General features: G+C 41.0%; 1 protein-coding gene across 1 annotated transcript; it reads right to left on the bottom strand.

The window, feature by feature from the left end:
* Positions 1-15,503: 15,503 nt before the first annotated feature.
* Positions 15,504-22,941, bottom strand: DYNLT3 (dynein light chain Tctex-type 3). Its single transcript, XM_041742151.1, has 5 exons — positions 22,824-22,941; positions 20,681-20,722; positions 18,272-18,395; positions 17,563-17,640; positions 15,504-17,300 (listed from the first exon to the last, which is right to left on the bottom strand). The coding sequence occupies exons 1-5, from the start codon at positions 22,938-22,940 to the stop codon at positions 17,224-17,226; spliced, it is 438 nt and encodes a 145-aa protein (XP_041598085.1). The 5' UTR covers position 22,941; the 3' UTR covers positions 15,504-17,223.
* Between the last annotated feature and the right edge of the window lie 278 nt (positions 22,942-23,219).

Below are 23,219 nucleotides of genomic sequence, written 5' to 3' on the forward strand. Positions count from 1 at the left end.
AGGTCTGGAAGGAAAGGAGCAATCAACACACATGGGGCTCTGTCCAAGAGGGCCTTTAAGGAGGCATTTGAGGGAACCTGAGAGGAAGCACACAGTTTGTGTCCTTTAACCTAGTTAAACACTCAACTGTGAAGCAGAACAAAAATATTTTCAGACTTCCATTTCCTTTCTTTGACTTATTGATATATGACATACGTAAAGCAAAGTATATAATGAACACTGATCTTAAATGTACAACTCAAGAAATGTGTACATACATAGGTGCCTGTGTAACACCACCCAGATCAATATAGAGAGCATTTCTGGAAACCAATTTTCATCATGCCTCTTGACAATCAATACCCTGCCCCCTAGAGGTAACCATTATTCTGATTTCTAATATCATATATTTCTTTTTGGAAGCTCTTGAGTTTCATGGAAACAGAATCTTGTAGTATATGCAGTTTTGTGTCTTTTGCTCAAAAATATTCCTGAGATTCATCCATGTAATGGGAGGCAGGAATTTGTTCTTTTTCGTTGTGTAATCTTCAATTGTATGACTCCACTAAAATTGATTTATCCATTCTCCATTAGTAACACTTGGTTTATTCCCAGTTTTTGGCTATCATGAATAAAGCTTTACAAACATTTTTGTCTGTCTTTTGGTAACCATACATTTATATCTCTTGGGCAAATACGTAGGAGTCAAATTCCTAGATCATAGGGCAAGTGTATGTTTAGCTTTACTAGACATTGCCAGACTTTTCCAAAGTGGTTGTCCCAATTTATACTCCTACTAGCACTATGAAGGTATAGTAATTAAGATAGTGGGGTGTCGGGGCAAAAATAGAAAAGTTGGCAAATATATATATATATATATATATGATATATATTAACATTTATATATATGTTACATTCAAATTTGTATGTATTTAATTTAATATTATATATTATAAGTATATATTAATGTGCCATTGCAATTAAGTCAAGGGAAAGGATGGTCTTTTTTTTATAAATGGTGCTGGAGCAATTGTACATCCATATGGAATAATATGGACCTCAACCTCTACTTCATACTACAGCCCAAAATTAGAGAAAACATAGACTTAAGTGACCTAGATTGAAAAGGTAGCAAACAAAACTTCTAGACTAGAACAGAGGAGACTATATTTATGATCTTGGGGATAAGCAAAGATTTAATAAACACTATACAATGATCAATCACTATCCATAAATAAAAAATAAAAATCAGACTTTATAAAATTAGGAACTACTATTCATCAAAAAATATTAATAAGAAAATGAAAAGACAAGTCACAGACTGGAAGAAAATATTTATAATACATATGTCCATAAAGGACTCAGAATCTGAATATATAACGAATTTGTACAGATCTATAACAGAGACAAAAAAAACTAAGAATGGACAAACCACTTGGACAGCCACTTCACAGCAAGACATATCCAAATAACCAATAAACATGAAAAATTCTCAATATCATTAGTCATCAGGAAAATGGAGATTAATATCACAAGCAATACCACCTCTTATCCACCAATATAGCTTCAATCGAAAAGTTTCAGTGTTGGTGAGGATGTGGAGCAATTGGAACCCTCAGATGTTTTCGGATTTTTAGGCGTTACTAAAATTAACCTCCCATAACTCTTTTATGAGAAGTCACTTGATGCAGTATTTTTGAAAAATGAGGAACTAATGTAAAACAAATGAGGAAATAAGACCCAGAGAGAAATGTCTCTAACCCAGGGGAGCAGAGAAAGAATGCCTCAGGATTATGCCTGTGCAGTTTTTCAGACTGAGCAGCTATTTCAAATAGAAGAGGGGAAAAGAACACTCCAGGAAATTAAGAAACGTGATGGAATAAACAGAGATAGAGAGAGTTGGCTTCTTGAGCATATGGTAAAAGCATTTGATAGGAATTTTTAAAAAGGGAATCCATTCAAACCTCAGTCTAGGAATATTCCCCTTTTTGTGGTATAGTCATGAGCTTAGATCCATAGGGAAGGAAAAATAATCCTACCACACAACTCAGCTCGAAGTTAAAAAAATCTACATAGTGTTGTTATTGTTACATAATATATGTCATAGTGATGTAAATGTCTACTTGTTTTTAAATTTTAGAATTAATTAATAGACAAAGCACAGAAGAATTAGCTGTGCTTTAAAAATGGAAAGTAAAATTATCAACCTTGACAATATAAAATTAAAGGTACAACAGAACGGGTGCAGTATTGGGATCACCTGAGGGAGAAAGGGGATATGCCATCCAGATATGTAGATATGCCATGGGAAATCTAAAATCTCACTTGTCCAGACGTGGGACAGGAAATAGCTGAGAGATACCAGATCTTATGGGAAAAATGGACAGATGATAGGGGGAAATGTCCAAATGCTCCAGCCCTTTGGCTTGTGTAAGGTTCCATAGGTGGCAGTAAAGCCATAACCCTTCAAAGACCAGTTAATCTTACTTCTGTATAAAAAAAAGAAATTAAGTTGTGTTAGAGGGAGTCATACATACTTTAAAGTAAAGAGAGTCATACATGGTGTACACTTTGGTTTAGAGTTCAACTTCACAACTACATGAGATGTATATAAGGATATTTACACTATTGGAAACATCATAGTTGCACATTGATAATAAATTATAGTGTAGCCACACACTGGAATACCTATAATACAGCCATCTAGTTAGATCTATTTGTATTATCTCATTAATGTAAAAAAAGAAGCCTGTGTGTGTGTGTGTGTGTGTGTGTGTGTGTGTGTGTGTGTGCGTGTGTTTAGGTGCATGGCAAAGGTCTGGAAAGATGCACACCAAAATATTGATAAAATACCCTGGGGAAGTGAGAGGGATTTAGGGTCAGGTGAAAGGGAATTCTCAATTTTACTCTATATTACGTTTTGTTATATTTTACATTATTATGTTATATTACGTTGTGTTAGGTTTTGAGTATTTTAATGTTTTTCACATTTTCAGATTTTTGCATAGTTATTGTTGACAAAACATTGCCTATTCTAAGTTTTGGTGGGGAATGCAATTCTGACCAGCCCATCTTCTATCATCCCTCTTTTAAAAACACCTCAAAGTTTCCCTCCTTCTTCAGGACAGAGTCCCATGGTTTTGTTTTGTTTAAAGATTTTATTTATTTATTTGAGAGAGAGAGAGAGTGAGAGAGAAAGCACAAGTAGGCAGAGGAGCAGAGGGAGAAGGGGAGAAACAGACTGCTGAGCAGGGAGCTCACCTTGGGGGCTCGATCCTAGGACCCCAAGATCATGATCTGAGCTGGAGGCAGATGCTTACCCAATTGAGCCACCCAGGCACCCCTAGAACTCCATGTTTTTAACATGACTTGAAAGGGACTGTGTTTACTTCTGTGCCTTCCCTATACTTAATATTAAGTGTCCTAGAAAGTGCCATCCTGCCGTGTGCTTATAAGTAAGACTGGACATTTTTGGAGAATAGCACTAGTTTATGATCCTTTTTGTATACAAAATACACTCCTTGCTCAAGGTTGACAACCCCGAAGGCCTCCCATCCCATCACAGAATTAAGCTCAAAGTCCAGGAACCATAGTTGAAACTCAGGAGTTACTCTAATTTCTACTTGCAAGCCAGTCAATTCTCAGCTAACGGCCAGCAACACACTACTAGCATTAAGTTTTCCATCTTTTCCACCAAGACAGGATTCACAGATACATGAAATTCTTCCCAAGTGACTACAGGCAACATTTTAAAAAAGATTTTATTTATCCATGAGAGAAACAGATAGAGAGGCAGAGACATAGGCAGAGAGAGAAGCAGGCTCCCTGTGGGGAGCCCAATGTGGGATTCAATCCCAGAATCCCAGGATCTTGCCCCCATCCGAAGGTAGATGCTCAACCACTGAGCCACCCAGGCATCCTTACAGGCAACATTTTTTTTTTAATTTTTTATTTATTTATGATAGTCACAGAGAGAGAGAGAGAGAGAGGCAGAGACACAGGCGGAGGGAGAAGCAGGCTCCATGCACCGGGAGCCTGATGTGGGATTCGATCCCGGGTCTCCAGGATCGCGCCCTGGGCCAAAGGCAGGCGCCAAACCGCTGCGCCACCCAGGGATCCCAGGCAACATTTTTAACCAATGTTTTTCCTCTGCATAACAGAGATCTTCACGTTTTCAGTCTTTGATACCTGTTTCTTTGCCACCCACCAACAGATCACTATGTGAAAGTCACTAATTTTAGGTTTTGTTACAGTATGCCCTACTTCCAATCCCAATTTCTATGTCAGTCAGTCAGGACTAGGTTATGCTGCGGTAACAAACAACTCCCAATCTCAATGTCTTAAAGCGATAAAAGTTTACTTCTTGCTATACTACATGACCATTGCATATTGGTTGGGTATAAGAAGAGGCTCTGCAACATTTTCCTTTTTTACAGACCCAGGCTGGGGCAGGCTCCATCTCCCTGCTTCTACTATATGCAGAAGGCTTTATATGCTTCATCTCATTTAATCCTCATAGTTATTATTCCTGCTTTTCAGAGGAGGAAATTGAGGCATAGAGGTAATAAGCAATGTTCCCAGTGTTACATCTAGGAGATGAAGGAGTGAGGATTTGAATTTGGCTGGTGTGTTGCCCACAAAACTTGAGTACTACCCTATATCTTCATAGAACAATGATGATCAAGGTAAATGAACTGAGGTACTGAAATTCACTCCAGGGTAGGAGTTGACCTCAAAAGATGATCTTGCAAGAGAATTCTACTTTCAAACTTAAAATTTTAATTAGTGACAGTATATAAAGGCAAAATTAGGTTATGCCATTAAATAGTTAACAATTGAGAATAATGTACAACCATTTTAGTAAGTCCATTTATTTCAACAAACTGTTTAAAGCATGATCATTAAATAAAGCGCAGCACAGTTTCCAGATCCGGGGCCACTGTGAGCTCTGGAGTGCTTGAGATTATCTAAGAAGACTGGACTTGGGGGGGTAATGGCCATAGAGGGGGAGCTGAGATAGATGGTCAGTGTGAAGCAGCATTCTAGGTGGGAAAGAACCACTCTGAATGGGGAAAGCTGGATTCTTCTTATTAGACTTGCTCTGGGAGCTGAACAGGGTGTGCCAGGTGGAGCCTTTTGGATGTAGCCTTTCATGGGGTGTCCCTTTGTCTCCCAATGCAAGATGAGAGTTCTGTTGTCTTGTCTCTAGCGGAGCTCCAAGAGACTAGGAACTGAGAACGAACATAGAGGACCATGACATTTTGAGGTCAAGTATGAGAATTGTCTCCAACTCTCAGGAAGGGAGGATTGTCTTCCAACCCAGCAGGCATTGAAGGTGGCAGAAACATCCACCGATGTCGGTGAGACTGTGTCAGGCAGCAACTGTAGCCACAGCTGCAGAAGAGATGCCGCCCCCCCCCCCCCATTAGTGTGTGAGAAAGTTTTTCACACTTTCTTTCTTACAAAAATTTCTGTCCTTGACTTTTCAGGAGTCCTCACTCTTGTAGTGCTTTTCTTACTTCGATGCCTAGCCGGTAGTCTTTCCCACCACAGTAAGTGGAAGACTCCTTCTGCTTTGGCCAAAACCATAACCTACCCCGAGTCCTCTTTCTTCAAAAAGCCACAGGCAATTTATTATCAAATCCCGTCAACTCTACCTTCACAATGTTTCCAGCATCTGACCTTCTCCTCCACTCTTCCGCTGCTACCATCTTAGTCTGAGCCACCATCTGTCACCGGACCTATAGCAAGGGCCTCCTCACTGGGCTCTTTGCTTCTGTCCTTGGCCACCTCTGGTCTACTCTCAACACCGCAGCCACAGTGACCACATCACATCAGGGCTATCTCCTCTCACGCAGAAATGGGCCTATGTGATCAAGTCCTCTATTATCTACTTGGTCTTATGTCCCATCACTCTCTCCCTTTCTCACTCAGCTCCGACCACGCTGGCCACCTTGCTGTCCTGAAAACATACTGTGAGTTGTTTTGCCTCAAGATCTTTACACCTGTGCTTCCCTTTGCCTGATATGAATCTCATCTCACAAATCTGTCTGCTTCACCCCCCGTCAGCTCCAGATCTCCTCAAGCATTCCGTTCAGTGGGGAGGTCTGCCCTGACCATCCCATCGAAAATGGCAGCCCTGCCACTGGGCCCTCCTTGAATCTCTCCCCTGTGCCACAGCACTCCAACCGGTACACTTACGTCCTCCTTGCCTGAGAACTAACCTACTTCCCTTGAGATCTTGCTGACCACTGGCCTCGAGGAACAAAGGACCAGGCTTGCGGGAAGAGAAGGCCTGACTGCGCTCAGAAACAGCCCTCGCTGACCATGGTATCCTCCATGAGAGACACCTGGGAGCCTTGATTATGGGCGGATTGGTAGAATCAGGACAAATGACTAACTGCTGAGCACCAGCGTCCCCTGCATGTAGCCTGGTCACTGTTTCCCGAGCCTTCCCCTTTAAAAACCTCCTGCTATTCCTGGACGGGCTCCTTGGGACATTAGGCGCCATCTTTCTAGGCGGCCCCCTCCCGGGGTAAAGCAACCTTTCCTCCCTCTTCTCTCAAGTATTGACTTCCGGGTGGTGAGCAGCAGAACCTGAGTTTGGATCCAGCCCTCCGTCTGGTAACACCCGCGTTCCTTCTTATTTCTTATTACTTCTGTAGAGCACTTACCACCGTCTGAACACATTTGCTTACTGTTTGCCTCCCCACTGGAATGTAAGTTCCATGAGGCAAGGGCTTGTTGGTCCGTTTCCCCAGCGCCTGGAACAGTGTCTGGCACAGAGTGAACGCCAGGTAAGCACTTACTGCAGGATTTACTGACCTCACCCCTGTTGCCTGTGGGAAGAGACCAGGGGAGGAAAATGGGCATTGGGGGGCTGGCAGGAGGAGGCCTGGAAGGGGCACTGAGGAATACACAGCAGACGCAGTGGAGAGACCTCGAAGGGAACAGCAGGATTTGGAACTCCAGTGATTTCTCTGAGGAAGGGTTGCCATAAATCGGACTGCCACTATTTCTTCTTGCTTAGGTACTCGGAAGCCTGGAAAATGTGGGTTCCAGTGTGACGGGCTTAAAGCTTGACAGGTTGTAATCATTTTAACAAATGGATACATTTTCTAGGCAAAGCAGGAGATCTATGGCTAGACATCCTGGGTGACCGACCAAAGCTGGCAGAGCCATCTGAATCTCAGGGAGAGACGAACTTTCGAGTTTCTCATCAGCACATAATCAATGGCGTCCGTCTGTCCCCTGGTGGCAGCACAGCTAAACTGCACAGGGAGCTAAATTCCTTGAAGAAGAGAAGGCAAAACAAGAATTTCAATATTATACCTTCAGGATAAAGACTTTTAAACACTGAGCATGTTTTTCTTCCGTGAAATCCAACCATGCTTCCCTACTGGTGTGACTTCAGATCAAAGGGGACCAGTTTAATGGAAGACATTACCCTGCCCGGTAATGGATTTGGATGTAGAACATGACCCCTAATCCAGGCCCTACACAACCTCCCACATAAACCATCTGTCAAATGTGTTTGTAGAAAGGGTTTCTGTTATGGCCAGGAAGTTAGCATAGGCAACCTCAAAGCCCCCTCCAATTCTAGGATTCTACAACTTTATGATGAGCCCTTCTCCATTCCCTTCTAGTCTATGAGTCTGGGCATTCCTAACTTTTCCATTTCCAACTTCCACTTGCTGGAGCCATCTGCATCCCCTTGGAGTCTTCACCATGTGCTCCTTCCTTCTGCTTAATAACACTTTTTTTTTTTGCTCCTGAGTATTGTTTGTTTTAAGGGCTGGCACAGGATCTCTTTAGCCATATATGTGTGCACTGTATGTACATCCATGGGAGGAAAGTTCCCTCCCATGTGCAAATATATTTGCTTGCTATTTTCAAGAGTCTGAATTGTTTTCTGTCTTCTTAAGACAAATGATTATTTTTAAATTACAGAAGAAATGCAATATATTCATATTTAAAAGGTGCACATCTTAAAACCCAGTAACTCTACTTCTAAAATATTTTTGGACAGACATTTGCAAACACAAGGCAGTTTGTGCAAAGATATTCATGTCAGTATTGTTTGTAAGAGCAGAATGTTGGAAATTACCCAGTTGCCCATGAGGACAGAAAGGAATAAACTATGGCCCACCCATACCGTATGATGCAATATAGCAGCTAAACTTAGCAGTGTGGCCCTATATATGTTAACATGAAAAAAATCCCCAGGGTATATACTGTTGCCTAAAAGGAACAGTCTGCAGAATCGTATCTATTATATACAATTTTCCAGTGGCACATGCATATATGTATATACATATAGGGAAAATCCTGGAATTATATACATCAAAGTGCCAGCAGTTATTACCTCTTATTATCCTTGGGAGTGGATGACAAGGTGAGAAACCAAAAGGAGACAAGATGGAGGGCAAGGGCCTTGTTAAGCTTTGGTTACATGGAAGGGCTTCAAATAAAAATGTACTCGTGTGTAATTTAATTTTTTAAAATTACTATATAAGGGGATCCCTGGGTGGCGCAGTGGTTTGGCGCTTGCCTTTGGCCCAGGGCGCGATCCTGGAGACCTGGGATCGAATCCCACATCGGGCTCCCGGTGCATGGAGCCTGCTTCTCCCTCTGCCTATGTCTCTGCCTCTCTCTCTCTCTCTGTGACTATCATAAATAATAAATAAAAATTAAAAAAAAAATAAAATAAAATTACTATATAATTGTTTAATGGTTTCTAACCTATAATCCATGAAGTCCAATGTCATACCTTCTCTTTTCTTCTCCATGATTCATTTATTTCTTGTCCTAGTGGTGGACATTGTAGTTTCCTTTTTGTAAATTTGCTTTTATGAACAATATGGCAAAGAAAATTCTTGTTTTTTTTCTTCATCCATGAATGTTATTATTTCTGTTGTATAGATTCTAGGAACTGTGGTTATGGGCTGTAACACTTAAACATTGGATAGATGCTGCCAAATTGCCCTCCAAAGACAGTATACTAACGATTCATAGAACAGTAGTTCTATTGTACTAATAGCAGCTGCTCCCAGACATACTGCCTTGGCCTTAAGTCCAGACAGCGGCTGACTTAATTTTCTTCCCTTGCTTATTATTGACCACTGTGGGACTATTGCAGTGTCTGGGCATCAGCCAAAAAGTGGAAGAGACTGGGACAAGGTGGGAGGGGAGGCCACAAGGCGGCCTAGGAGACCATGAAACAGAGACAAACTAATGACCCATGGACCATAGTGACCCACAGACATGCTTTCTTTGGCCTGGACAATGTTAGGCTACAAAGTGTTTAAAAACCACAAAATCAGGGCACCTGGGCAGTGCAGTTGGTTGAGCGTCCAATTCTTGGTTTCTGCTCAGGTCGTGATCTCAGGATCATGAGATCGAGTCCTGAGTTGGGCTCTGTGCTGAGTGTGGAACCTGCTTGAGATTCTCTCTCTGTCTCTGTCTCTCCCTCCTTCTGCCCCTCCTCCCTCTCTAAAATAAATAAATGAATCTTTAAAATCTTCAGAATCAGTGACAAGTGTTAAGGGAGCGGTGCTAAAATTCCACTCATGATGTTTCCTTTCATATGGTTCCCCATGTGGGCCATCACCAATTCATGTAACGTTACTGATCTTTCTTTGCTCCCTTACTCATTCCTGCCCTGGGAAGTGGAATGGCTGCTTCTTATCTTCCTCTTTCTAGCTGATTCACCAGAGAGACTATGTTTCTGCTTGGGACTGGGCGATGATTCAAATCCTGAGGTTCAATATTAAAAAGATCAGTTGTTCAGGTAAGTCCTATTCTCCAACAGAAAGGTGATGTTTGACTGTATCCTTTTTTCTTGTCTCTTAATTTGTTCAGAACTCAAGTAGGAAAGACCTATACAATTTATTGGGCCCCCAAGTCCAAAATCCAATGTTGAAAAATATCAAGATCTTGAAGTTGAGAGATTTCACAGTATAATGGATATTTCTGAATTTTTATGAAACTGAATTTCTTACAAAACTGAGGAATCTTGAGACCTTGTTTCTAAATGTTGATGATGGCTGAAGCTGATATGTAGTTTCCATCTTTGAAGGGGCATGTGCTATTCAATTCATTATGGTCCCCAATGCTTTTCTGATATTTAGACCGAATCCATTGGCATTCAGTGTACAGTAATTGAGTTGTACTAGACAAAATAATGACTGCCCCAACATATCCACATGCTAATCTCTAGAACCTGTAAAAATGTTACATGGTAAAAGGAATTTTGCAGGTGTGATTAAGTTAAAGAACTTAGGGTGATGACATTATCCTGGGTGGGCCCAATGTAATCACAAGGGTCCTAGGAAAGGAAAGATGGAGGCTGGAGACTCAGTCAGAGAAGGAGATGACAGAAGCAGGGGTCAGAAAGGAGAGAAAGTTGAAAATGCTACACTTCTGGCTTTGGCAATGGAACCACTAACCAAGAAATGTATATAGGCTCTAGAAGCTAGAAAAGGCAAGGAAACAGATGCTTTCCTAGAACCTCTAGAAGGAATGCAGCAGCCCTACTGGGGCACCTGGGTGGCCCAGTGGTTGAGCATGTGCCTTCAGCTCAGGTCATGATGCTGGGGTCCTGGGATCAAGTCCCATGTCGGGCTCCTGCAGGGGGCCTGTTTCTTCTCTCTCTGTGTCTCTGCCTCTCTCTCTGTGTCTCTCATGAATAAATAAAATCTTTTTAAAAAAAAAAAAAAAAGGAATGCAGCTCTGCTTAAACCTTGATTTTATCCCAGTAAGACCATTTTGGACTTATGACCTCCAGAACTGTAAGAAACTTAATTTGTTTAGTTTGGGGCCATCAAATGTAAGCAGCAATAGGAAACTAATACAAAAGGTAAGGAGAAAGTGAAACATTTCTTATATGCATATCTATTCCTAGAGGGAAAGCAGAAACTACATCAAGATGGCTATATATTTCAAAATAATGTGGGAAAACATTTCATTGTGGAAGGGTAGTGGGCATTGCCAATTTCTTACCAGGCGTCCCATCCAATACTCACTGCACCTTTCACACCATGTGACCCAGCAATTACACTGTTAAGCATGTGCCTGAGAGAAATGAAAATGTATGTCCACATAGAAACTTGGTCACAAATGTTCATGACAGCATTTTCATAATATTAAAAACTAAGAATCCGGGATCCCTGGGTGGCGCAGCGGTTTGGCGCTTGTCTTTGGCCCAGGGCGCGATCCTGGAGACCCAGGATCGAATCCCACATCGGGCTCCCGGTGCATGGAGCCTGCTTCTCCCTCTGCCTGTGTCTCTGCCTCTCTCTCTCTCTCTGTGTGACTATCATAAATAAATAAAAATTAAAAAAAAAAATAAAAAAAAATAAAAACTAAGAATCCAAATTTCCATCAACTGATGAATGGATAAATAAAATATAGGATGCAAGAAAAGTACTGATTTTTGGGGAAATGTTCAGCCCTCTTCCACATCTGATACACCTTGTGGAAAGCTAACACTTATCTGGTCTTAAGTGTAATTGAACCCTTGCTACTACAAATCATTCATGAGCCCAAATTTAGCAGAGTCAATACAGAATTTTCCAGATTAAGAGACTGGCTTATTACAGAGCAGCTTGGCTATTCTGGCCTCTCACTTTTTCTTTCAGGATGTCTTTATGTAGTGGTGTATCCTGGGGAGTAGTGGGAGTAGTCTTTCCTGGAAGCAAACAATAAAGGGGCACATTTTGGAAGAGAATTCAGAGTCAAGAAAACAACCAAAAGTTGATCTGCATTTTTAAATGTTTTTTTTGTATGAAATTGTTTCATCTTCATTTTTAATTAAAATTTTTATTGATGTAATTATAGGTTCATATGTAGTTATAAGAAATAATAGATAGGTTCCCTGTGTCCTTTTCCCAGTTTCCTCTGATGGTAACATTTTGCAAAACTATACTACAATATCACAACTAGGATATTGCCATTGATAAATCCACCAACCTTATTCAGATTTCCCCAATTTTACTTGCACTTATTTGTATGTATTCAGTTCGACACAATTTTATGACACGTAGAGTTGTGTGTCCACTACCACAGCCAAGATACCAAATGGTTCCAACCCCACAAGGATTTCTCATGCTGGACTTTTATAACCATCCCCACTCCCCTCCTGCTTATTATCTCTACACTCTGGAACCCACTAATCTGTTCTCCAATTTTTTAAGTGTCATTCCAAGGGGTACCTGGATGGTTCAGTTGGTTAAGCATCCGACTCTTGGTTTCAGCTCAGGTTTATGATCTCAGGGTGGAGAGACTGAGCCCGGAGTCAGGTTCTGCACTAAGTGGGGAGTCTGCTTAAGGATTCTCTCTCTCCCTCCCTCCCTCCCTCCAACCCTCTGCATGTGTTCTCTCTCTCTCTCTAAAATAAATAATCTTCAAAATAAAAGTGTTTCAAAAATGTTATATAGATGGATTCATATACTATGTATTCTTTTAGGATTGGCTTTTTTACTAGGCCCAGTTCTCTTGAGATTCATGCAAATTCTTGTATCAATAATATATTCCTTTTTTTCTGAGAAATACTCCATGTACATACCAGAGTTGGTTAAACTATTCACTCACCAAAGGACATCTAAGTGGTTTCTAGGGTTTTTTTTTTGTTATTACTATTAAAACTGTTACGAACATTTGTGTATAGGTTTTTTTCTTTTTAGCACCCTATGCTAGTGATTCTAAAAGCCAGACCATTCCCATTGACTTGCTCCCTGCCTAATACACCACTCTGCCTGCCACAATTGCTGCTGGTACTGGAATTTGGTCTGTCTTCTCTGGATTGAAGGATGGTAGACAGAGGAGAGGGCAAGGTATGGTGACTCTTCTTCCACTCAGAAAACTTGCACCAATCTTTGACAAGACTTTTGCTTCTCTCTTTGCTCCCCTCTCCTGTTGACTAATGCTCCTTATTTTCGATCCACAATTCGGAGGAACTATTTTGCTTGACTTAATGTACCCCAGCCATTCCTGGGTAAAGAACATCTACTTTCCCAAATTATGAGGTAGGGTTATTTGATCTGTAGGCTATGCACTTTCTTGTATGTGATTTCTGCTAATAAGAGGCATTGAATGGGCCATGACTGCCACATCTGGTATGTGTGAATGATTCTCTAGGTAGATACCCATCTTCACCACAAAAAAAAGGCGCAAAAATCTATAAAACACACAATGTTGACTTTTTATAATAATAGTCTTTAAAATAGGTGCTAAAATGAACTCTGATATAAAATGATCTGTCAACTAGTGAAAAGTGAGGTGATATAGATCCAAAAAGGAATTACTTTAGTTTTGGAAAAGTTGATTTGTAGCCCTTCTTTCTTTTCATAGAGTACAGGTTTGGCTCACTGATAAGGTCCCTCTGAGTCCAAGATAATAAAAACATATGAAAATGTGTCCCTTTGTAACTGAGAACAATAAAAGGGAAAAAAAAGTTCTCAGATCCATTAATATCTAATTTTTTAAGTGGCTAGGAAACACTTCTTTAATGCAGGGGTTGGTAAACTTCACCAGCTTGCCACCTGTTTTTGTAAATAGTTTCCTTGGAACACGGTACACCCATTCACTCATGGTCTGTGGCTGATTTCATACTATGATGGCATACTTGAATAGTTGCAAAGGCCTGCAAGGTCTCAAATATTTACTATATAACCCTTTACAGAAAAAAATTTGCTTTGATTATTAAGAAACCATTGTTCTAACCCTGACCATTTTGGGTGGTGTTTTGTATGAGCATTAACTATGAAAGCCCACGTTCGCTCATGCAGCTTAACCCAAATTCCTAGCCTACAAAATTAAAGGTCATAACATGCCAAAATCTAATAATTTTCATGCAGATTTTCTCCGTAAGGTATTATAGGGGATGAAAATGAGTTGACAAAGCTTTCATTACTGGCTCATGTAAAACTCTGCCCTGAGAAACCCAGACTGAAATATCTCATTCAAAGCTGGTGTTCTTAAAAAAAGTATCTAAAAAGATGAAGCATTCAGTAAAATAAAAAGGCATGTATTTTGGCATGAAGAAAGCCGAATATACATTACTGGATAAACCCAGGCATCAAATTCCCTGACACAGTAAGGCAGAGCTGCAAAGAAACTTCCCATATAGTCTATACCTTTAAAGCATCCCAGAGTGGGGGAGTTGCCCATGTTTTGCATTCTGTAGGGAAGTGACCACTATTCGGGTGGTGTCACCGCAAGTGTCTTTTCAAAGTCCCAGCTTCATCCCTGACATCCTTAGAATCCATTTTGGAACGAAACATTCTTCATGAAGCAGTAGGAGTCAGTTCTAAGTAGTCCTGGATTGTCAATATATCCTACGTATCCAAGGATGACATATCCAAGTGAGAATTACAGGGTTTGCAACTAGACATTGTGGACTAGAATCTCCTGGACCACTTAATGTATATTGATGATGGCCATCTAAATCTTGAAAGGGGGATCCCTGGGTGGCGCAGCGGTTTGGCGCCTGCCTTTGGCCCAGGGCGCGATCCTGGAGACTTGGGATCGAATCCCACGTCAGGCTCCCAGTGCATGGAGCCTGCTTCTCCCTCTGCCTGTGTTTCTGCCTCTCTCTCTCTCTCTGTGTGCCTATCATAAATTTAAAAAAAAATAAATCTTGAAAGGGCTGCGTGGTTAAGAGCCTTTTATAAGGCATTTCACAAATATACAAAGGTCAGTTTTACTGAATCTTTCTAGTCACAAAATGTAGCTCCACCTTCTGTATTTTAAAACAAATTCCCCTCAGGTAGGTCCTAACACATGGGGTGAAATTTTCATCTCTCAACCTTTGCCTTAGTGTCTGCTATATAAAAGAACTACATCCTTTGTCATAAAGAGTCAGCATTTTCTCTAACTTTTAAGGAACTTATCAGATCAGTTTGTTGGTTTTTTTTTTACTTCAAACTTTGAAAATCTGCAGTATTGTAAGATTACTTCAAAAATGTGATGACTTTAGGTGGTGAAATGCTTTCAGTGACTCATAATTAGATAACATCCAGCTTGGGAAGAAGAGTAAAAAAGTACTTTACTAAAGAAAATGTAATGAGATGTTGCCATCAACTTAGGGCAGCATACTAGCACTTTACAAACATAAAATTGCAGCTTTACAAAAATCCGAGTTAGTACTTACATTTGAATACCCTAATTTTACATACTTAAAGTCTTTAATTAAAAAACAAAACCAGCAACAACTCAATTGAAAGTTGACAAACAGGGACAAAATTCCTTCCCAAAAATAGTCATTAAAAGCTAATAGTTACAGAATGTATTTTACATTGACTTCTTTAAAGTGAAATTTTGTGTTAAAATCAGAATAAAAGGCATAAAATAGAAGCTATTATGTTGTAATGTTGAATACTGGGCTTGGGTTGCTATTTTAATGGTATTTATTCTGTACACTGTATCTGTGTGACCTAACATTCCTTTTCCTTATTCCTATTTAGAATTTTTTAGAGTAAGCACAATGTCATTTCTTTATTCAATGATCACGCAAGAAGCAAAAGCACAGCACAGGAAGATAATCTTTATTGTATTTTAAATAAAAACAGAGCAGATAGCAAGTTCACGAGGTATATTTGATTATTATTCCTTTAGAATCAGGCTTCAATAATAATAACCAAAAGCAAGCCTTAACCGCACAGATATTTTGGTCACTATTATAATCTTCAAGGGCACAAAAGCTAGCAGCGCAAAGTAAAATAAAGGTAATGGCTGTGAGAATTTTTGATGTGCCAAAAATGTAGATCACTGCATGAAACTCTATCCTCATATTTTAATATTCTTCTTAAACATTAAACAATTACTGTTATTCAGCAACATATCAAACATGCACGTAGTATTCCTACAAGAATACTATCTACTATCTTAATATTGTCAGTACTAATATAAGCCTTTCCCCTCAAAATGCAATGAATCATGATTCCACTCTCTAAACATATTAGTATTAGTAGTAATATGCAAACTTAATTTTATTTTCCAGGTTAAATAACCAGATTGACTTCATATTTGGTGACCAGCTATGTACCCTAATTTTTCATCTTTTATTTTAATAAATTTAACTACATTTCATAAGCCCTGAGATATTCATTAACCTGCTAATGATTGTATACTTTTAATCTATACTTGATTCCACTCAATTTGAACCCCATGTAGTATTTAAATTATTTACAGATGGTTGTAACTAAAGCAATGATAAAACTGACGATCTGTGTAGTTATACTGCTAGTAAGGCCTTTAAGAGCTGCATATTTTATGTTTTTTTTACTTGCTAGGAGCAATGCTTAAACTGACATCTATAATTCTCTGTCAGCAATAAGTGCTATTCATTTTGCTTACTTCTACATGGATAACCAGATTTGTTTTCTTCTTGTAAAACAATTCCTTATTTCTTCCTCCAACATGTTAGCTGTCCAACTGAACAGGTGCCAGAATTTGCACAGTACATTGATAACTATAATGCTAAGAGAAAAATATGCATATAATAGGAATTCCATAAATGTTAGATTTATATGAAATGAGTCAATTGTAAGGCAGCTGTCAGTGTTGTGTACTTTTCATCAAACAGTCATGAATTATGTTTAACTAGGGAATTCAGGTTACCAGATTTATTTGGCCCTCAAATGTAAATCCAAGAATCTGGAATTTTAAAAACTGTCTTGACCATTCTCAGAAAAGTAACAAGTCAGTGATGGTTGCTACTGCAATAATAGTTGGTAGGGAAAAAAATGAACAGAACTATTTTCCACTAAAGGATGTTTACAACTGAGTGAGGAGAAGAAATGAAAAACTAAGAAGTGTTAGCTAGTTATTATTTTCTCTACATTTATCTCTGCAGCTTTTTTTTTGGGGGGGGTCATACATTTATTCCTGTTAACTTCCCTAGATGAAATAGAATTTCATTATCTGAATGGATTTCTCCATCTTCTTAGGTACATGTTAGTGAAAAGCCGGTGTAAACATAAGATTGTATTTTCATGTCATGCCGTATTTGTTTTTGTGTTTTGCCAACATTAAATTTTTCCTATTTAAACGATGCCGGATAGAATGAGATAATCTGCCAACTTACTATGAGATTGCTTGCTTATAATATTCAGTTTTTGTTGCTAGCTTTTGAAGCATATTGCACACTTGTCATCTAACACATTAATAAGTAACTACTCTTTTTAGAAAGGATACACTGACAAATTCTTAAGTTAATGGCTTTGGCCGAACATTTTTAGTCTGTCACAGAACAATAGCAATGGCAAAAACATTGACAATACAGTTCATGGTTCGGTTCTCCCATCTTACGGTACAGGTTCCTGAAACACAAAAAAATATGAAATATCAGCAAAATATTGAAATCACACATTTTCATTGGTTTTAATATATTTTCTGCAATCTGTTACATCTTCACATTTCATATTTGAAGGCATATTTGTTGCTAGGTACAAAGCAATCCTGTTGATGCTTTTTCGGAATTTAATTAGAGGTAAGTAAGCATCTGATAATAAGTGATAATAAGTGCACTATTTGACTCTGCCAGAAGTTGGATTTTGTATGAATCAGCTTAAGGTCTCTTACCATCAGATGTGGTGTCCCAAAAACATGAGCTGGCTGTGTGAAAGCCATAGGCACTCCTCTGGACCACTGCACAGGTCACTAAAAATAAAGTTGCAGAATGAGAGCACTGGCAAAGGAGAAGATATCAAAGTGTTTGAGTTCAGAGCTCTAAAAGCTGTAAAAACCAACAGAAAACAAAGCACTCGGCAAATAGATTAGAAAAAAATAAGTCCTCTTGATTATCTACCACCACGATTTTGACCCCACTGGATCCAGTCTGTTGCCCGCTGCCATAACCACTGATGATTGTGCTGCAGGAAAAAAATGTGGGCCAAATCACGTGTCTCATTCCATGGGCATAATCCAGACACAAAAATGAAGAAAAGATTACACTTTCCCAACAATTATCGTGTGGCGCTTTGCCATCCTATGGCCATGTAAGGAGGCCTGGAGCTCCTGACAGGGAGACAGTAGGGCTGAGTGGGTTTTGGTGGAAGGGGGGCAGCTGATACAAATGTAAAAGGTACAGCTACTAAGGACAGTTGGGTGGCTGGCAGGAGCTCCATCTTTTAGGTAATACCATATATTGTCTTTGTCTGAATAAGGTAGAAGTCCTTCATGTCCTATTAGAATCCAACTTGTGTATCACACTCATTTATATTCTCTAAATTCAGAGAAGACCGTGAGGACAAAGGGGAATAAACTAGTGAGGAAGGACACTGATACTCACCAATATATTTATAAGCTTTTCCCAACTTAACCAAATGTGTTAAGGATTGTTCCACTATGCTTGCAGTCCATTGGTTGATGTTGTTCTGGTTATAATCTTCACCACCCAAGACCCCATCTATACACTAAAAGGGCAGAAGATAGTTAAAGACATATACAAATCACAGCATATACAAATCACATAAACAAATATGTTTATTCAAAACATAAAAATATTTATAATCCCAAAAAGCATCTTAGAAAATATGCATCTGGTAAATACTTATTATGCTCTGTCTCTGTGTTAGGATTTTCAGAGTGTTCACCTGCACGTATTATCTCAGTCTATGAGATAACTAGAGGCCATATAAAGATAAAAATGACATGGCCTCTGTTGGAAAGAACTAGCAGAGCAGCTAATAAAAGAAATCTGTAACACAAGAAAGACTAATCAAGGATGATAAGCTATGTCATAAAAGGATTATGGAGGCAAGTGGAGATTAAGGAAGGGTGAAATTAATTGGTTAAAGGTTGGCTTTGAAACAGCTGGGATTTGAACTAGGTTTCAGATGCTAGAAACAAAGCAGGAGTCCAATTTAAAAATAGAATTTTTATGTGTAATAATTACATTTCTGTTTACATTATGTAATTACTTAACTATAAAGCTACCACCTCCTGCCACTAAAAGTAAATCAACAAACATCACTTTTCAGATGCTTTAGCACAAGACAGTTAAATAATTTTCCAGTGCTCATTCACATCCATTTCTGATGCCTGACTGAGTGCTGGTCTAGAACCCCAGTCATAGGCTGTAAAGTCACTTCTGCCACCTACTCACTGTGACCTTTTGCAAGTGACTTAACCTCTCAGAGCCAGAGCCCCTATTTTCCTAACCCTTAGAACAGCCTCATTGTATCAGGTTATTGTGAGGATGGAGTGAGATCGTGAATATCAAGTGCTCAAGTATAGTGACTGCGACAGAGGAAGCACATATGCAATGTTACAGATTATCATCCTCCTTATTGTTGCTGTCATTTTATTTTTCCTGGCTTTATTGAGGTGTAACTGACACACGACATTGTGTAAGTTCGACAGTGTTTAAGTTTGAGATGTACAATGTGATTTGATACGACAGATATGTTGTAAAATTATCACAATAAGGTTAGTTAACATATCCACCCCTCCATGTAGTTACTACCTTTTGCCTTTGTGGTAGAATCATTCAAGATCTACTCTCAGTAGCTCTCAAGTATACAGTACTGTTAGCTAGGTTCATCATGCTGCACTACATATGTCTGAACTATTAAAATACGGCAGGATTTTGAGGTGCCTGTCTAGCTTTCTCAGATCTCGGGTTGATCCTAGCTATACAAGACTAGACCTGGATGAGTTCTGGGTGAGCTTGTGCCCTAGAACATTCAGACAGGCCAGACACTGTCTCAGGATGGGCTGAGAAGGTGCTCAATGCCCAGAGGGCAAGCCAATCCAGCCCAGACTAAAGGCAGGGTAGGGCCTGCTAGGACACAGATCCAGCCACCACACCTACAATACATGGTTGCCTTCTGGGCCAGCTCATTGTTTTCCTAGGATTTGGCACAGTGAAAAATGACTCAGGACTATTAAAAGGGTTCATAAATGCCTTACTCACAGTATAGTCTGTATGTGATACCACTAGAGTAATTCAAGTTCCTCTGTCAGAACTGATTCCCAAATAGAACTTCCTGCCTATTTGCCTACTAGGAGGATCAGATTCCATGTTTCAAATAATTTTCTTAAGATTTTGATTTAGCATATCAGTGTCAGTATTAAGTGATTATTTTTCCAATTAAATTGGGCTAAAACATACTTCTAGGGTCTTTTGACATATTTTACATATAATTTACCTATATAAAAGTGTGTGTGTGTGACAGAGATATACACACACATACTTCTATAGTTTTAATTTTCAAAATAATATTTGCCCTACAGGATAATGGCTCTTTTTTTTTTAAAGACAGAACATCAATTTTAGAAAACAGCAAACCAGTTTTCTAGAATAATGCTCCAATATCACTTTCAGAGTAAGCTCCAGGATACCTGATGGTATACAACAAAACACCTTCCTAAGGCCCATCTCTATAAAGCACCCCTATAAAAAGTGAGTAAATATTAAAAATTTTACGATGCCTGGGTGGCTCAGTGCTTGAGCGTCTGCCTTTGGCTCAGGTCATGATCCCGGGGTCCTGGGATCGAGTTCCGCATCGGGCTCCCCACAGGGAGCCTACTTCTCCCTCTGCCTATGTGTCTGCCTCTCTCTGTCTCTCATGAATAAATAAATAAAATTTAAAAAATATATATAAAATCTTGTTTTAATCGTAAGGTTTCTAAGTTTGTACTGGAAGTCAAAATAGAGCTTTTTAAAGTTTCAAGATGAACAAGATGTGTAACTCACCTCCTTCACAATATTGTGAGCTTCATCAGCATTGAAGCCAACCTAAAGGAGGGGAAAACAAGATACAGCTGCTTTCAACACAGACTTCCTTTTATTTGTAGCTGTGATGACACACAGAATACCCTAGGCTATCCTGAGCAGGTGTTAGTGACAGCAGACCATAATGATAAGGGGTGTCAGGTGTACCCAGCTGCTAATCCCACCGAGAACACTTCTACAATTGCAAAATGCTTTCCCCACCCACCTCCCTTGAGATTTTGATTCATTAAGTCTGGGGCACAGCCTGGGCAAACAGTTTTTTAAAGGTGCTTTGCTGGTGATTTTTGATGAATGCCCTAGATTGAGAATCTTTGTACTGTAAAGCTCAGGAAATAGCAGGAGGAGGATATAAAGATGTATACACATACATCAGTATATAGGAAAAGGCCACAGAAGAATAAGAATGAAGTGATCTATAAAGAGACTAATTAATAGACTGTTTTCAATTTTGTTTAACTTCATGTGGGGCAAAAATGTGGCTTTCCTGAATTAAAGATTATGAAAATGCTTGATCTAAATTAATGTCACCTTAATATTATAATAGGCCGGGTAACTTAATCTTTGTTGTGAAGTGGCTTGATAGACTTCTGAGTTAAAAGCAACTATTAATGATATCCAAGTGTCCTAGAGTAGAGAACTAGGCTATGTGATAAGATTGTAATCTAAACCAAAACTCTTCAGGCAATACATGATTTGTTTCCATGGAGACGTTTTAGGTGCTTTATGACCTCACCATTTTTGTAAATACCACTGTGCAACTTAAAATTAGTTTTAAAAAAATTCTGGAGCTAAGTATCATCCTGAGTATAAATTTAAAATATTTTCAACTCATTTCATTACACTACAGAATTCCCCAACAACAAAGGAAAAAAAAATCCTAAACAACTAGGATTGTGAAAACAACTCTCACATTTTGACCCTCTCAAAATTATCATTTCACCTTAAAATAAGGTCATTATTTTCAAAAGTGACCTACAAATTAAATGATGTCCGTTTCACTGCGATTTGGAAGGTCACCCGATAATCAGGTAGTAGTGGGTAGCAACGGTAACACATGTAATTTCATTTCTTTTCAAATATATTTAGGAGGTACTGTAGTACAGAACCCCCTTGGGAGTCAGTAGACCAGCGTTCGGTGGGAGGGATAGGTCTGAGAAACTGCTTGTCCCTTAATTTCTAAAATGAGAATACTTTCCCACTAACCTACAAGCGTGTGTGCTACCCGCATCACAAAACTAAATGGGTTTCAGTGTGGCTTCCGCAGAAGCCCACATCCGAAAGACGGAGGGACCAGAAGCCCTCTCCAGGGGTCGAACAGCACACCACTTGCGGTGGCCCCTGCGCCAGGTGCCTACTTTACTTCACTGCATCGTTCACCTGTGGCTACCACTGGACGGAGAAGGCCTTGCTCTCTTCTGCCCTTCAGGCCGGTCCCTATGCTGGGATCCCTAAGGCCTCACCCTCCTAATGGCTAAGGGGAGCCATGCTTGCAGGCGTGTAGTCAAGAGGCCTGGGTTCGAATGGGGCATCTGTCGCTCCTGGCGGTTTTAACTTCGGGCAAATCGCTTAGTCGCCATGAAAGTCAGAGTCCCCATCAGTAACACGAAGGGAACACCTAACATCGTGGGGTTCCGGTGAGGCGCCGGGAGGCCTGAGGCAGTAGGCGGGGGCTCGTGATCCGCGGGGCACCTCCTTCCAGCCCACCCCCGCCGCGGTGCTGGGGCGCGGCTCCGCCATCAGGGCCCGGCTCGCGAGGCTGCGGCACCTGCCTCGGGGACGCCGAGGGGCGGAGGGAGCCGCCGTGCAGACCGGCCTCTAAGGCCCGTCTCGGAGACGGGCGGCGCCGACACCCCATCCCCACCCCACGCACCCCGAGCCCGCCTTCCGGCCCTCCACCTCGATCCCCCGCCCTCCCCTGCCACCCCGACTCGCAGCCCCCCACTCAGGCCTCGGGGCCGGGCGGGGCGGGGCCCGGAGGGCAGGGGAGGGGGGGCCCGGGCTCGGAGGGCGCCAGACCCGGACGGTCGGGGGCGCCCTCGGGGCCGAGCCTGGAGCCGAGGCGGGCGGGGGCGGGGGTCGCTCGCGGGCTGCCGAGGGGCGGTACCTCGTCGCAGTGCCTGTGGTACTCCTCCATGGTGGCGCCGACTCTGCCGAGGGGCGGAGCCACAGCCCGCCGCGCTCCGCGTCCGCGCAGTGCCCTCCGGGGAGGCCCCGCCCCCATCCCTGCAGCGGGGCGGCCCCCCGGAAGGCCCCGCCTTTGTGTCGTCAGGGCGCCGCCTCGTCGGGGGCGGGGGCGGGGCTCTGCGCGCTGGGAGGCGGCTGCCCCTTGCCCCCCGCCTTTCCGGAAACCCGGCTGGGGGGTGAAGAGCTGGGCAGTGTGGCCGGATGGGTGACCTAGTGTCAGCCCAGGCCCCGCAGCATTGGTTGAGGGCCCACTGCTGTGTTTAGTGCACATACCCTTTCATCACAGTCCCGCCACTAAGTGCAGTCAGTGTAATAA

This window comes from Vulpes lagopus, chromosome X, assembly GCF_018345385.1.
Source record: "Vulpes lagopus strain Blue_001 chromosome X, ASM1834538v1, whole genome shotgun sequence".
NCBI classification, from domain to species: domain Eukaryota; kingdom Metazoa; phylum Chordata; class Mammalia; order Carnivora; family Canidae; genus Vulpes; species Vulpes lagopus.